The 12,566-nt window shown below is 52.0% G+C and overlaps 2 protein-coding genes across 9 annotated transcripts in view; one reads left to right on the top strand and one right to left on the bottom strand.

Annotated features, from left to right (window-relative positions):
• The window catches only part of SLC8A3 (solute carrier family 8 member A3), a 115,385-nt gene extending 110,531 nt beyond the window's left edge, over window positions 1-4,854 (top strand). For all 6 annotated transcript variants that reach the window (XM_075030524.1, XM_075030526.1, XM_075030525.1 and 3 more), the window contains 4 exons: window positions 1,361-1,485; window positions 2,027-2,126; window positions 3,637-3,912; window positions 4,205-4,854. In XM_075030524.1, the coding sequence (XP_074886625.1) occupies window positions 1,361-1,485; window positions 2,027-2,126; window positions 3,637-3,912; window positions 4,205-4,581 (878 nt within the window). In that variant the 3' untranslated portion in view covers window positions 4,582-4,854. The remainder of the gene's footprint in view (window positions 1-1,360; window positions 1,486-2,026; window positions 2,127-3,636; window positions 3,913-4,204) is intronic.
• Window positions 4,855-12,228: 7,374 nt separating this feature from the next.
• Window positions 12,229-12,566, bottom strand: part of SMOC1 (SPARC related modular calcium binding 1) — a 139,838-nt gene continuing 139,500 nt past the window's right edge. For all 3 annotated transcript variants that reach the window (XM_075030518.1, XM_075030509.1, XM_075030510.1), the window contains one exon: window positions 12,229-12,395. In XM_075030518.1, the coding sequence (XP_074886619.1) occupies window positions 12,277-12,395 (119 nt within the window). In that variant the 3' untranslated portion in view covers window positions 12,229-12,276. The remainder of the gene's footprint in view (window positions 12,396-12,566) is intronic.

Below are 12,566 nucleotides of genomic sequence, written 5' to 3'. Positions count from 1 at the left end.
GTTTTGATGTATATGTCATTGATTTCAAATGATGGACCCAGCTATTTCTGCTTCTGTGATGGGTTATAATAATGTCATCTGCTTCAGGAGTTATATATTTTATAAACTCTGCAGGTCTTGCAAGGCTTACAGTCTTTGCAATCAATCTAGCTGGGTTGATGAAGAGAAGGCAGAGTTTATAACTAGATTTCACTGGGACTTTATAATTTCTGTGTGATTTTTGGTGCAGAGTATGAGATCTGCTGGAGCCCACATGGGATTAATCACATCCGAGGCATTACCTGGGGCGTTTGTAACCTCTACAGGAAACCTTGGGTAACACCTGACCCACTGCTTAGCCAGAACAAGCAGCTCTGCCTTTGTGATACCCCGCCAGGTTCTGCAGAGCTCCAGCTCCTGCTCCCGGGCTCAGATGGGCCCCGTGCTGCAGCTCGTACACCCCGGCTGGTCAGGCACAGGAAAGCCAGGGGAAACCCAGCTCCCTTCTTGAGCTGTCAAGGCTTTTCGGAGAGCCCGTCGGCACGTGCCTGCACTTGGGTGTGTGGGTGGGAGAGGAGAGCCGGGACAGTGCCAGGGCACCCTTCCTGCTGGTTGGGGTGCTCCTTCCCGTCCGGACAGCCAGAACCTCCCCAGGCACCTCGCTGGGTTTGCTGGGGCATCAGCAACATGAGCCTGACACAGGGTCGTCTCAGCATGCTGCTGACCTGGGGTCCTGGTTTAGTTTCCTCCAGCAGAAACTAAACATCCAGGAATACGAAGGAAAAAACCGACTCGCTTCCTGACTTACTTCTGTTCATTTTTCCAAACGCTAGGAATGTGTTTGTGTGTGCATGTGTGGTTGTGACTGTGTGTGTCTGTCTGAGCGTTAGATCAAGCACTGAGTGGCACAGGGCGCCAACACTGATGTTCTAATCAAAGGGAAATAAAAAGAACCTGTCTCTTGTTCATTCAAACCAGGAAACACGCCAGGGCGTCAAAGGACACTGTCTTAAAGGACACTTGTGCCAAATGGCAGAACGAATCGGTACCTCGGTCTCCCCAGAGGTGTGGCTGCTGGAGGGGTGATGGGAGGGGGTATGTCATCCAAGAGCACCCATGCAGGCTGAAGAAACATTTGGGTTTTGGGTTTTTTTTAATAAATTAAAACCATGTTGTGTATGTTCTTGGTGACTAACTGATATTCAGCAACCTCGGTCCTTTGTTTTTGTGGTCCAACACCCCACCACTGCCCCCCAAATTGCTGCGTGAGCTTAGCAAGCTGTGAAGGGGCTGCGGGAGCCCGTGCTGAGGCCCTGCAGACGAGCCCCCCCGGTGCTCCAGGGCTGCTGCCTACAGCTTGGTGTTGACCTTGCTTTCACAGAGGTGGCTGAGAGGAAGCTGACGGTTGAAGAGGAGGAAGCCAAGAGGATTGCAGAGATGGGCAAACCGATACTCGGCGAGCATCCCAAACTAGAAGTCATCATTGAGGAGTCCTACGAATTCAAGGTCAGTAGTTGGTCTAGGTGTCCTCCGGGAGGGGAAAGCCATGTGGCACTGAAGAGCAGCCGTGGAGAGCAGGACTGAGGCAGCAGGGGGGTGGCTGCATGTGCAGGGAAGGGGCTGCTGGAAGAGAAAAAGGAGTACGCAGTGCAGTAACGGGTGGGGGAAACCTACAAGAAATGCCAGGGGAAGTAGCTGCTGGTAGGCAGAGGTGGAAGGAGAAAGACAAGGGAGCCCTGCTGGAAGCAGAAGCCAGTGTGGAGGAGAGGGCAGGAGCAAAGCGGTCTCTGATGGGGCAGGAGTGAGGGAAGAAGGAGCTTCATCAGGGTTAAGGGGTGGCAAACAAGCTGGCTCTGGTGAGGTTTGGGTCAGCCTGTCCAGGGAGAAGGTGGACCCAACTCCGGTCATGGCCTCATCTCGCTGGCAGGAGAGTGCTTGTGGCACTTCCACAGTTTGGCAAGGGTCTGTGAGATCAGAGTGCACTGCGAGATCAGCCTTGCCTGCTAGCAGCAGGTTTAATTGCTCTGCATCTTTATTCCCACAACAGAGCACCGTGGACAAGCTGATTAAGAAGACAAACCTGGCTTTGGTTGTAGGGACACACTCCTGGAGGGACCAGTTCATGGAGGCCATTACCGTCAGTGCAGGTGAGGGGGACATCGGAAAACCCACACCAGTATCCGCAGGGTTCATGCAGCCTGGGATGAGATCTGTCTGGGCTCAGGAGGCAGCAGCTGCCTGGGCAGTGATGCTCAGCTGCTGCGTGCGTGATGGCCATCGGCAAAGCCAGTCCAAAGAGCTCCTCTGCTCCAAATATACTGGGCTTTTGCAGATGCATTAGCCGGGAGCCCGAGGGATCCATCTTTTGGTACGGAACCATCCAGGAGGCTGGTTTTCAAAGACTTTACATCCGCTGGTGGTGCTTCTGCTGCCTCAGTGGTCTGATGAGCAGCGTACAGGCAGCAAATTCCCATCCTGGCTGGGCTGCCGGCTCCTGGTGTGCCCAGTGCTGTCCTCTTCAGGTAGCTCCTGCTGCTGGAAGATGTCCTGTCTGCTACAGCCAGTAGAGTCTCAGGGAGTAGGGAGGGTTACCACATGTGGACAGATGTTGCCCCACAAGGCAGCAGCTGGTGGAGGGCAAGGCCCAGAGACCTGCCAGCTGTTGCCCGGGGAGCCTGAGAGAGCTCACCGCTGCCAGAGCCAGGCAGCTGTGGAGCGGACATTTTAGGCATGCCATTAACGACACTCAGGCACCTTTCTGAACCTTTACTTGGTGGGTTGGCATCTTCCCCAAAGGGCTGTTTTCCACCCAGCCATAGTGCAGGCAGCAGGCGGTTGGGTAGGAACTGCCGCCAGTGGCCACAAGAGCTTCTTCTGACGTGAAAGAAGAGATGCAGGGTATTCGGTTTTCTTCTTTCTAAGAGAAACTGCTTGTGTGGAAACGGTACCTCCGTCCTTGGAGCAATGTTTTTTCCCAGGCCTGCTTCTCTCTTCCTATGTCTCTCTCCTTCCCTTGCCGTTTTCCCTGTGCTCCCTACCTGCTTTCTCTTCCTCCAATTTATTTCCATCATCCTATATCTGCACAAAGACCAGCAGTGCTTCCAGCCTCGGGGCTGACCTGGCCCACCAGGCTGAGGAGGGGACCCCTCCAAGGGCCTGCAGGGCTGCTGCTGAAACCTTCACACAGACGAGAAACTTCTTGCTGGGGCACTGCTGGTGACCAGCCCGTGCTCTGGAGCAGAAGGACCAAGAGTTTCCCAGTTCTATCACTTTCTGCTATTTTTTTTTTTTCCTCAAAACATCACTTGCCTGTGTAACGTCATGGTGCTCCTCAACAGTGATCTCCACAGGTTGACTATGTCCTACGTGACTGCCTGTGGATGGGGACAGGGCTGCCCTTCCGTGGGTACAACACACCGCTCTGCCATTCCCCAGCCCTGCAGGCTCTGGGGTGTCCCGGGAGGCACCCCCCCATCACTGAGGGACCCGGCGTGCCCTGAGCACGCTGTCGTGGCCGGCACCATGCCACCTTGTCCCAGGACAGCACCATCCCTGGAGCCCTGGGGTGGGAGGGCCAAGCACGGGCTGCAGCCCACCCCCGTAATCTTGACCTGCCCCGTCACGAGCACTGGACCTCTCCTTCCACATTGTTTGCAGCGGGTGATGAGGACGAGGACGAGTCCGGCGAGGAGCGCCTGCCGTCCTGCTTTGACTACGTGATGCACTTCCTGACCGTCTTCTGGAAGGTGCTGTTTGCCTGCGTGCCCCCCACCGAGTACTGCAACGGCTGGGCCTGCTTCGTCGTCTCCATCCTCATCATCGGCATGCTCACGGCCATCATCGGAGACCTCGCGTCCCACTTCGGCTGCACCATTGGCCTCAAGGACTCGGTGACCGCTGTCGTCTTTGTCGCCTTCGGCACTTCTGTACCAGGTGGGGTGGCCATGGGAGGGGATGGGGTGGGAGGAAAGTCCTCCGGTGGCTCTCCTGCCCCCAGGGGAGCAGCTTTGTCATGGGACGGGGCTCCACAAAGTCCTGACCCCAGGCGAGGTCTGGCAACGTGGGGTCCCTGGACCCGGGAAGGGGGTTGTGCGCCAGGAGAGGTCTGTGTCCCAACCTGGTCGGTGTCTCACCTGAGCGTCCCTTGTCCCCCAGACGTGAAGGGTTGCCCATTTCTCCTGTTGGACCCCCAGTGATTTCTCCTTCCCTCCTTCCCCAACCCCAGACACATTTGCCAGCAAAGCCGCAGCCATCCAGGACGTGTACGCCGACGCCTCCATCAGCAACGTCACGGGCAGCAACGCCGTCAACGTCTTCCTGGGCATCGGGCTGGCGTGGTCGGTGGCGGCCATCTACTGGGCGTCGCAGGGGCAGGAGTTCCAGGTGTCGGCGGGCACCCTGGCCTTCTCCGTCACCCTCTTCACCATCTTCGCCTTCATCTGCATCAGCGTCCTCCTCTACCGCCGGCGGCCCCACCTCGGGGGAGAGCTCGGCGGCCCCCGGGGGTGCAAACTGGCCACGACGTTGCTCTTCGTCAGCCTCTGGCTGCTGTACATCCTCTTCGCCACACTGGAGGCCTATTGCTACATCAAGGGGTTTTAGGCGGTGGAGGGACGGTGCCGTCGGGGGGAGGGACCCCCTCCTCCGTTACCTCACCGGACACCGGTCCTGGCAGTGTGGTTTCACCGGAGGGGACAGCTGTCCGTCGGGGGGGGGCCACCGCCGCCCAGATGGTTGGACAGCTGGGCGCCAAGAAGGGCAAAACCATCACAGAGTGAAAAAAACAAACAGACAAAACCCACGCAAAAAAATCATACAAAAGAAAAGAAAGCAACAATGGCAAGTGTTGAAATAAAACAAAACACAATAAACCCAGCCACTGACCCCATTCAATGAGATTACCAAGTTTCAGCCACCTCCAAAGGCCACCTCTCCCACAGGGGCTTGTCTCCTTTCCTCCCGAGCACCCCTCCGCTGTAAGGAGATGTCTTCTTATTTTTACTGGTTGGGAATTGCAGAAGTCTGATCAGGAATTTGTGGGTTTTTTTTCTTTTTTTTTCGTTTGCTCGTTGCTTTTTGGTTTTGGGGGAGCACGCTGCTTGATTTTTTTTTTTTTTCTTTTTTACTACTTAAACAGAAAAATGTTAAAAATTTAAACTCTAAAGCTTCAAGCTGCCGTCAGTGCTGGAAATGAACATGTGTATTTTCTGAAGCCACAAAAGACTGTGACACAGTCAAAGAACTTTTTCACTATTACCCGTTCCCTCCCCCGCCACCTTCCATTTCTTTCTTTTTTAAGAACATCACAAGACTGATATATTTTTAATACAAACGAACGCAGACACACAGACACAGACACACACATTTAGTGACAAAGGCTGGAGCATGTAGCATCTCAATCACCTGCCTGGGCTAAGAAAAAAAGGAGGAAAAAAACCCCCAACCCTCTAATATAATACGTATCATGTATATTTTGACTATGGCATTTCTCTTTGTATAATTAACTTCGAGCTTGTGGTACTGCAGGGAGAGAAAATTATGTTAATTTACATTGATAATGAAATAAATGGCTACCCAGGAACAGCCTGCCCTGGGGGGAGCGAGGGGGCCAGGGAAAGCGGCACCAGCTCCTTGGAATGGCGGTGGTGGTGGGTTTGCTGCGCCGTCCTCCTGCTCGGAGGTGGAAATTAATTCAGGAAAAACCGGCTAGCGTGCCCGTATGTTCCCAGTGCCATCCCACCCTGAGCTGTGGCGTGGCTGCCCTCTCACTCGTTTGCTACCCCGGTTTTCACAGCACCCGCATCTCGCTGGTGGTCTTCAGGCCATTGAAAAGTACGGGCTTAAAAACTGCCACCCACGTCAGGACTCCTGTGTCATCTTGAGTTACCTTTCAGGAACACCAGACAGACAAAAAGGCATCCTTTTCATTTGAAGTGCATTTCTTTTTAAGGGGAAAAAAAAAAAACCAAACAAAAAAACCACCACGAGAGTATGTCATGAATTACATCAATGGCTGCAAATTGAAATGTTGGGTTGGTAATAAAAATAAATAAAACCTATACCTATATCTATATAAACAGTGCTATCTAGAAACATATTTCTTAATTGAGAGCCCTGGAAGAAACCTTACTCTTTGTAAAGTGTTTTCAAGATGAAGATCATTTCTTCTATCAAGAAACAGGTGCTGAAAAGGGAAACATTTTCTTCATCAAGTTCCCTATAATAAGCCAAACCTTGGGAGGCAGCGAGTAAGAGCGGGGCTGCCAAAAGGCACATCTCTGCCTGCTGCTGTGCTTTGTGCTGCCCCAGGAGGCAGGGAGGAGGGGTCCGCAGGTTAGGAAAAAAGCAATGGGAACAAGGTTGTCACGGACAAGAAAAGAGACGCAACGTAGCAGGTGACTAGATGAGTGACGATGGGTCTTAACACACAGATGAAGTATTTATTTTCATACAAAATGTTTATCAGATACCTATATCTCTATGTAAATGTGTATACACGTAAGGCAGAGAAGAAGGATCCTTCTCAGAGGAGCGGCAGGAGCTTTGCCGGTGGGAGCCCGCCGTGGGCAAAAGCCGTTGGGTTTGAAGCCAACAAGCACCCGACCTCCTGCCTCCTTACCCTCCCTTCGCCATGCTTGTGGGGAAGGGCCTGAAAAAAGATGGGCAAGAAACCCCGAGGCCAGGCGTCCGCCGAGCTCGCCGGTCCTTCTGGCCCCTGGCTGTGCCACCGAGAGCAGCTGCTGCCGCCACCGGCCACCGCCGCTGCCCGCCGGCCGGGGACCCCAGAGTTCACACGTGCGACACCGAAAGAAAAATTACAACAGCTCCGAAATGCTGTCTGTGGGGATTTAAAGTGCAGCTCTCAAGGGGAGGTTGTTAGCATCGCTGGTTTTAATTTGGGCATACGAAGTCTGTTGAGCTTTTGTTTTACCCGTGGCAGCTCACCCGCCCTTGGGTAAAGCCCGGCCTGGGGAGCTGCTGTGCTGTTCTTCTGTTGCTTGTGCTGTGTCCACCATGTGCTTTTCATCCGCTTCCTTCTTCAGCTGACTGCAGGGAGGGGATGTGGGAGGAGGACTGGCTGCCATGAGTGCCAGCTGCATGGGGACCGTGGTGCCCTCCACGCACGAGGGCGATACGAGCCAGGCCTACAACATCTGTGGAGTGTTTCTTTTATTTTTATTTTTTACTTCATTAAAAAATATGCAAGCTAAAAAAAACCAAACGGGTTTGGTGCCTTTGGGGATTTTTTTTTTTTTTTTGCTGAGGCTTTTATGTTTCATTTTGGGTCTAGCTATCTGCTTGCTCCTGTTTTCCTTTGGGCAGGTGCCTGGACTTGGTCGCACTGGCTCTGGCTGGTTTGCCCCCCCCCAGCCCTCCAGTTTGGTACTGCTGGGAGGACCCTGCAGTGCTTGCCCCAGGCTGGTTGGCGGAGAGAAGATTTTGCTGCTGGTTTTGTCGTCTCTGCTCCTTCCCCTTTGTTTCTGCTGTCAGCTTCCCATGGCAGCCTGCAATAACAGCCCCTGGCCCCTCTCAGCAGCCCTTTCTGCCTCCTTCTCCCCTCCATCCCCGCTCCTCGCTGAGGCCCCGTCGCTTCTGCGGTTGTGGGTAAATAACATGTCCTGGCACAGGAGGGAAAAGCCAAGGTGGTCAAAGGAGCTGCTTTGTCCCTGGGACCTGCCATGGCACGGGGACACAGTCTAAGGGCCACGCGTGGCGTGGGGCCAGCGGTACCTCTGGCTGCCTTCCCACCACTGCTGCCGTGGGGTTTGCCACGGGTTTTGCCATCCAGGTTGATGCCGCACTTGCGCGGGTGCTGGTCAAAAATCAGCCTTTGGGTAAAAAAGACTTTCGCAAAGAGGGAGTCACTCGCCTGTCCCCCTCAAGCTGGCCAGGAATCGTGTCCGGGGTTGGGCCGGTACCCTGCTGCCTCCTCACCCAGCGTCACCACTGACTGCTTTTCTCCACTTGTACCCCGTGGGGGTCACTTCCCACCCCTTGCCCTGTCGGCCGGCTCGTGCCCCCCCCCTGAGCCAGCAGTGGCCGCAACGAGCCCGCCTGCTCCTGACCCGGGGGAAGCACACAAGCTCTGGCTCTAGCCAAGCACCCATTGCCTTTGACTTCAGTGAGGGGGCTGGGGGGGGTGTGGGGTGAGACCCTTTGGGGCTGGCTCGCTGCCACTGCTGCACAGAAGCATCCCGGTCCCCACAGGTGCTGAGGCTTAGTCCGGGATCCAAGGGCTCCATCCCAGAGCAAGCTGGGCGGAGGAAGAGGAGCATGCAGGCATCGGGAATCAGCTGCGATTCATCAGTGAGAATGAAGTGTTAGTTAGAGCCATTGAGCAAAGGCTTTTCAGCTAGGAAGGAGGCAATTGCAGCTCTTGGATTGGGCTTTGTCACCTTTTTTGGCAGGCACTGTGGTGTTGGTGTGATCAGGGCTCTTCTGGACAAGGACAGATTAAACACAAAAATCTTCTGTGATGCACATTTCCTCTGATTCCATGGCTGGGGCTGCTGGATGGTTTGAAAGTCACTTGTCCCTGGTATGGGACCCTCCATCCCAAAGTAGCAACACGACCTCACCTTACTGCACCATCTGCAAGAAGTCCCCATTATCTACGTGTGCCACTTTGGGATTCGGCCACCCTGGCCCACTGCTGCAGTGGGATGATGCTTACCTGCATGTCTCCACCAGCGTAGCACTTTTTGCTTCGGGAAAGCATTTTGGAGGACACCCAGTACTGTTTTACCCGGACGCTGATGAGATAAAGTGTAGGTAACAAGACATTTGAGGAATGACCATCATCCACCTCTTGATAGCGCAATAGGACAGATATAGATAGTAACACAAAGGCATCCAGGAGATCTGGTCATGCTTGGACATGCCACCATTCAAAGCCGGGAAATTTCAACCCATTCTCAGTCACACTTTGGTGTTAAGTGGCAGCAGGTCATTCCTTGTATCATTCACCTGGAATTGCTTTTTTCCTGGGGAGGAAGCCAGACAAAAGCTTTTTGGGGTTAATTCTGCCAGGAAGCGGTTGCAGCCCTGACCTTGGTGTAGGAGCCAGCCTGCACAAATGGGAGCAGCAGTTGCTCAGCCCTGGCCGCAAGCTGGAAAGTACTTGTCACCGAGAATAACCTTTGTAGTATTATATGGAAAAATTGTTTTTAATGACCGTTGTCATCTATATGCGTGTGCCAGCAGCAGCCAGCTTGTTAATAACAGAGCTATGTGTGCCAGTGCCACTTAGTGCCCAGCAGAGAAGACAGTGCTCCCAACTTGCCTCTATAGCGGGAGGGGATTAAGGACCTCTTAGTATTTAAATGAGTTATTTAAAATATGTAGATAATTAACACCATGAGTAGATTTACCCCTACCCCTCCCTCCCTTCGCCCAGCAGGTCTGTGCTTTCCCAGCAGCGTGCGGTGGCAGGGACAGACCGGCCCCCCAGGCCCATGGCTCTTCCCCGCAGATGGCCAGGGGGTTTCTCATGCTTGCACCCTCTGCCAGCAGCAGAAAGCCTTGGCCCCTCTCTACATCGCACTGGGAAACGCAGCCCTTCCCCACACTTGGCCTCGGGTGGTAATTGGAGCTTCGACACGGAGCCTGCGGGCATGATGTGAGGTTGATGATGAGCTCATCAGATGTTCCTGCTGCACCTAAATGTGAGCATTCACCAGCGTCCCAGACAGTACCGCTGCTATTGCCACATATGTGGTAAGTTGAATGGGAGCTGTGGCTAAAGGAAAAATGGTGACCTACCTACTACTCATCGCTGGGCGTGCACTCAGAAATTGGCCCAGTTTGAAGAATGCAATAAAAAAATTACACAGGTCTAGGAAGTACTTTGAAACTGGTATGAAAGCTAGGTGAATTAAAGAAATAAATGGTTCAAACAAAGGTATTTTTTTAGGGTGTAAGATGTGAAGTTATCAATACCTTCCTAGGAAGATGTCTCTGCTGTCTAAGAAAATAAGCTTGCATTACAGAAACACTGGTCCCATTTTGTGAGAATTATTTGTGTACAGCTTGTGCACATCCTTGGCACTAAGGCGTACTGTACAGAGCACCTCCATGCCTCTATCAACACTGTGGTTGTCCAATAAGCTCTTAAAAAAGCTATCAATCAAAAGACATTTGTTTGCCTCCTCTTCTTCAGGAGCATCTTGGGTAGAAACTAACAGCAAACCCAAATGTGGGGTTTTTTTGGCCCTGCTGATTTTTTTTCTTCTTGTTTTATTCACAAAGGCATGGAAAACAACTGATTACTATCCTTGTCGTGAGACCATTTAGTATGTGGTAAAGCCCTTCAGGTCCTCCACTTCCTCCTCTTGCAGCTTCCAAGAAGTCGTTTCTGCTGGATTGCTGCCCGCTGGGTCTCGCTTTGAGTTTGCACATTCACACCAGCTGCCTCACGGCAGGTCATGGCATGCTCCTCTGCTGAAATTCATCCTGTTGACTTGGACTAGTTCTTCAATCTATCAAGCATTCCGGTCCTACCTTTCATAGGACCCTCACAGCCTGCCCCCCCCCCCCCCCAGGTTAATATCACCAGGAAATTTTATAGCAAAGCAATTTCTTAAAGCTGCTGCTGAAAACACTGAACAGACCTGGACCCTGGACAGCCACTGGAAATATTTCCCCAGAAAGCTCTCTGACTTTGATACCGAACTCAACGTATTGTGAGTCTAAATAGGTTGCATTTCCTCAGCTTGCTTACGAGAATGTCTTCTGGGACAGTGCCAGAAGCCGTACCAAAGTCAAGACATATCACATCTAGTGCTGACCCCCCGAGCCGTGAGGCTAGTTATCCTGTCAAAGAATGGAATCAAATTAGTTTGATATGATTTGTCCTCAGCAAAACATCAACAAACCCATTCCAGCCATATATTTTTACAAATTTATAAATCTATCTAGGGCATTAGAGAATAACTGGTCAGTGGCTTCCTATTTTAAGTAAGTTTTCACACAGAGATATTAGGACATCAGGACTATAATTCCCTAGGTTTTTCTTCATTTCTAGTTAGATGATGTTGCCATGCCATCCTTAAGTCTCCTGGAAGCTCACACGTAGCCTACAATGCTCCAACACCCTTCCCATGTTTCGTATTTTTCCTTTTCGTGCTTCATTATGTGGAAGAGCTCTTGATCCCCTTCATTGGTCTCTACTTACGCTCCCTTCATTTCCCTTGCAGCATGATAGTTTCTTATTGGGACTTTGACCTCAGCTCTTTTATCAGTGCTCAGATCCTTTTTTATCCTTTAGGACATCTCTTCACAGATTCTGCCCACCAGTTTTCTGAATTCATTGATATTTTATTTTTTAGAGTCTAAGTACTTTAGATTAACTCATTTGACAAAGGCCTGGTATTCAACTGCATTTTGAGGAGAAAAAGCCTGCGGCAGACATGTGAACACTTGAAACAATCGTAACAGCTCAAGAGATGCAAAAATTTACATTCACTTTGGGCTGCAGTTGAACAGATCCAACTTCAGCCACCTTCATACAGCCCTGTCTGTTACAACCTGCCAGCTCATAGCGAGAACATCCAAGTCACTTCAGAAATAGCTCCGTCTCTTCAGCCAAATGCTGTGTCAACTCTTTTCTGACATGGTGAAGTCAGCAGGGATTACTTCAGTGGTCTCAGCCAAAAGCATGACTGAGGGAGATAGCGGTGGTACTTTGTGCTATGCGAGGCGAGAGCTGTACTGTGCAATGGGACGCTGGGCATTCAAACTCTGCAGTTTTTATTGCTTTTATTGCAAGGCACTGAGATGCTACAGAAGAACTTGTTTCACCAAAGTGAGTCCTTCATTCACATACCAAAAGGCAATGAGTTGAGGATCTGTTTTGTACTGGGACGGAATTTGTCTCTTTTGGTAAGGTGAGCTGAATTCACCTGTACTCCAGCCTCCCAGATCTTGCACTGAGGAGCTACTCGGAGCTCCGAACTAGGGCCACCTAGTTGTGAATTGCATGCAGGAGACCTGGGCCTGCTATTCCTACTGGCACCAGAGAAGAGGCACGGTGTGGAAACCTCAACCTCTGCAGGAGCCACAACCTTCTGCCTCCCTCCTCAGGCCACGTCCACCCGTGCACCCCTCTGCCTGCAGCACAGTGCGCGTCTGGCTCGGGCAGGGAGCAGAGCCACCCACCGCCGGTGCCTTGTCTTCACGGGGAGGCCGGTCGGCTAAGTACACAGCGGCGTCACGGCTCCTCTGCCTGGGCTGAGAGCCAGAAGACCCTCAGCCCGGTCCCAATGTGCTGAAAGAAAATGCGTAATGCGGAGTAAACATTCATTTATGCTTTTGCAGGAGGTGGGGACATAGGTTTGTGCTACAACACGTAGCGCAGAGCCAGTGGTGTTTTCTGAACGAAAGCGAGGCACCTCCTGGTGTGCACAGGCAAGGCACCTCTGAAAAACAAAACCGATCATTAAAATCAGTAAGCAGGCCCTCAGATACAGAATGGCAGAAAGCATCACTGCTTCCCAAAGCAGCCAGCCTCGGCTCTTCTTGGCAAACACTCCATACAAAATCCTTGCTGTTATACTCCTAGTTCCTGAGGTGGTGGTTTTTTTAACCCA

The sequence above is a fragment of the Buteo buteo genome, chromosome 6, assembly GCF_964188355.1.
Source record: "Buteo buteo chromosome 6, bButBut1.hap1.1, whole genome shotgun sequence".
Taxonomy (NCBI): Eukaryota; Metazoa; Chordata; class Aves; order Accipitriformes; family Accipitridae; genus Buteo; species Buteo buteo.
The sequence above is the reverse complement of the archived record's forward strand: the minus strand, read 5'-3'. Positions and strand labels throughout refer to the sequence as shown.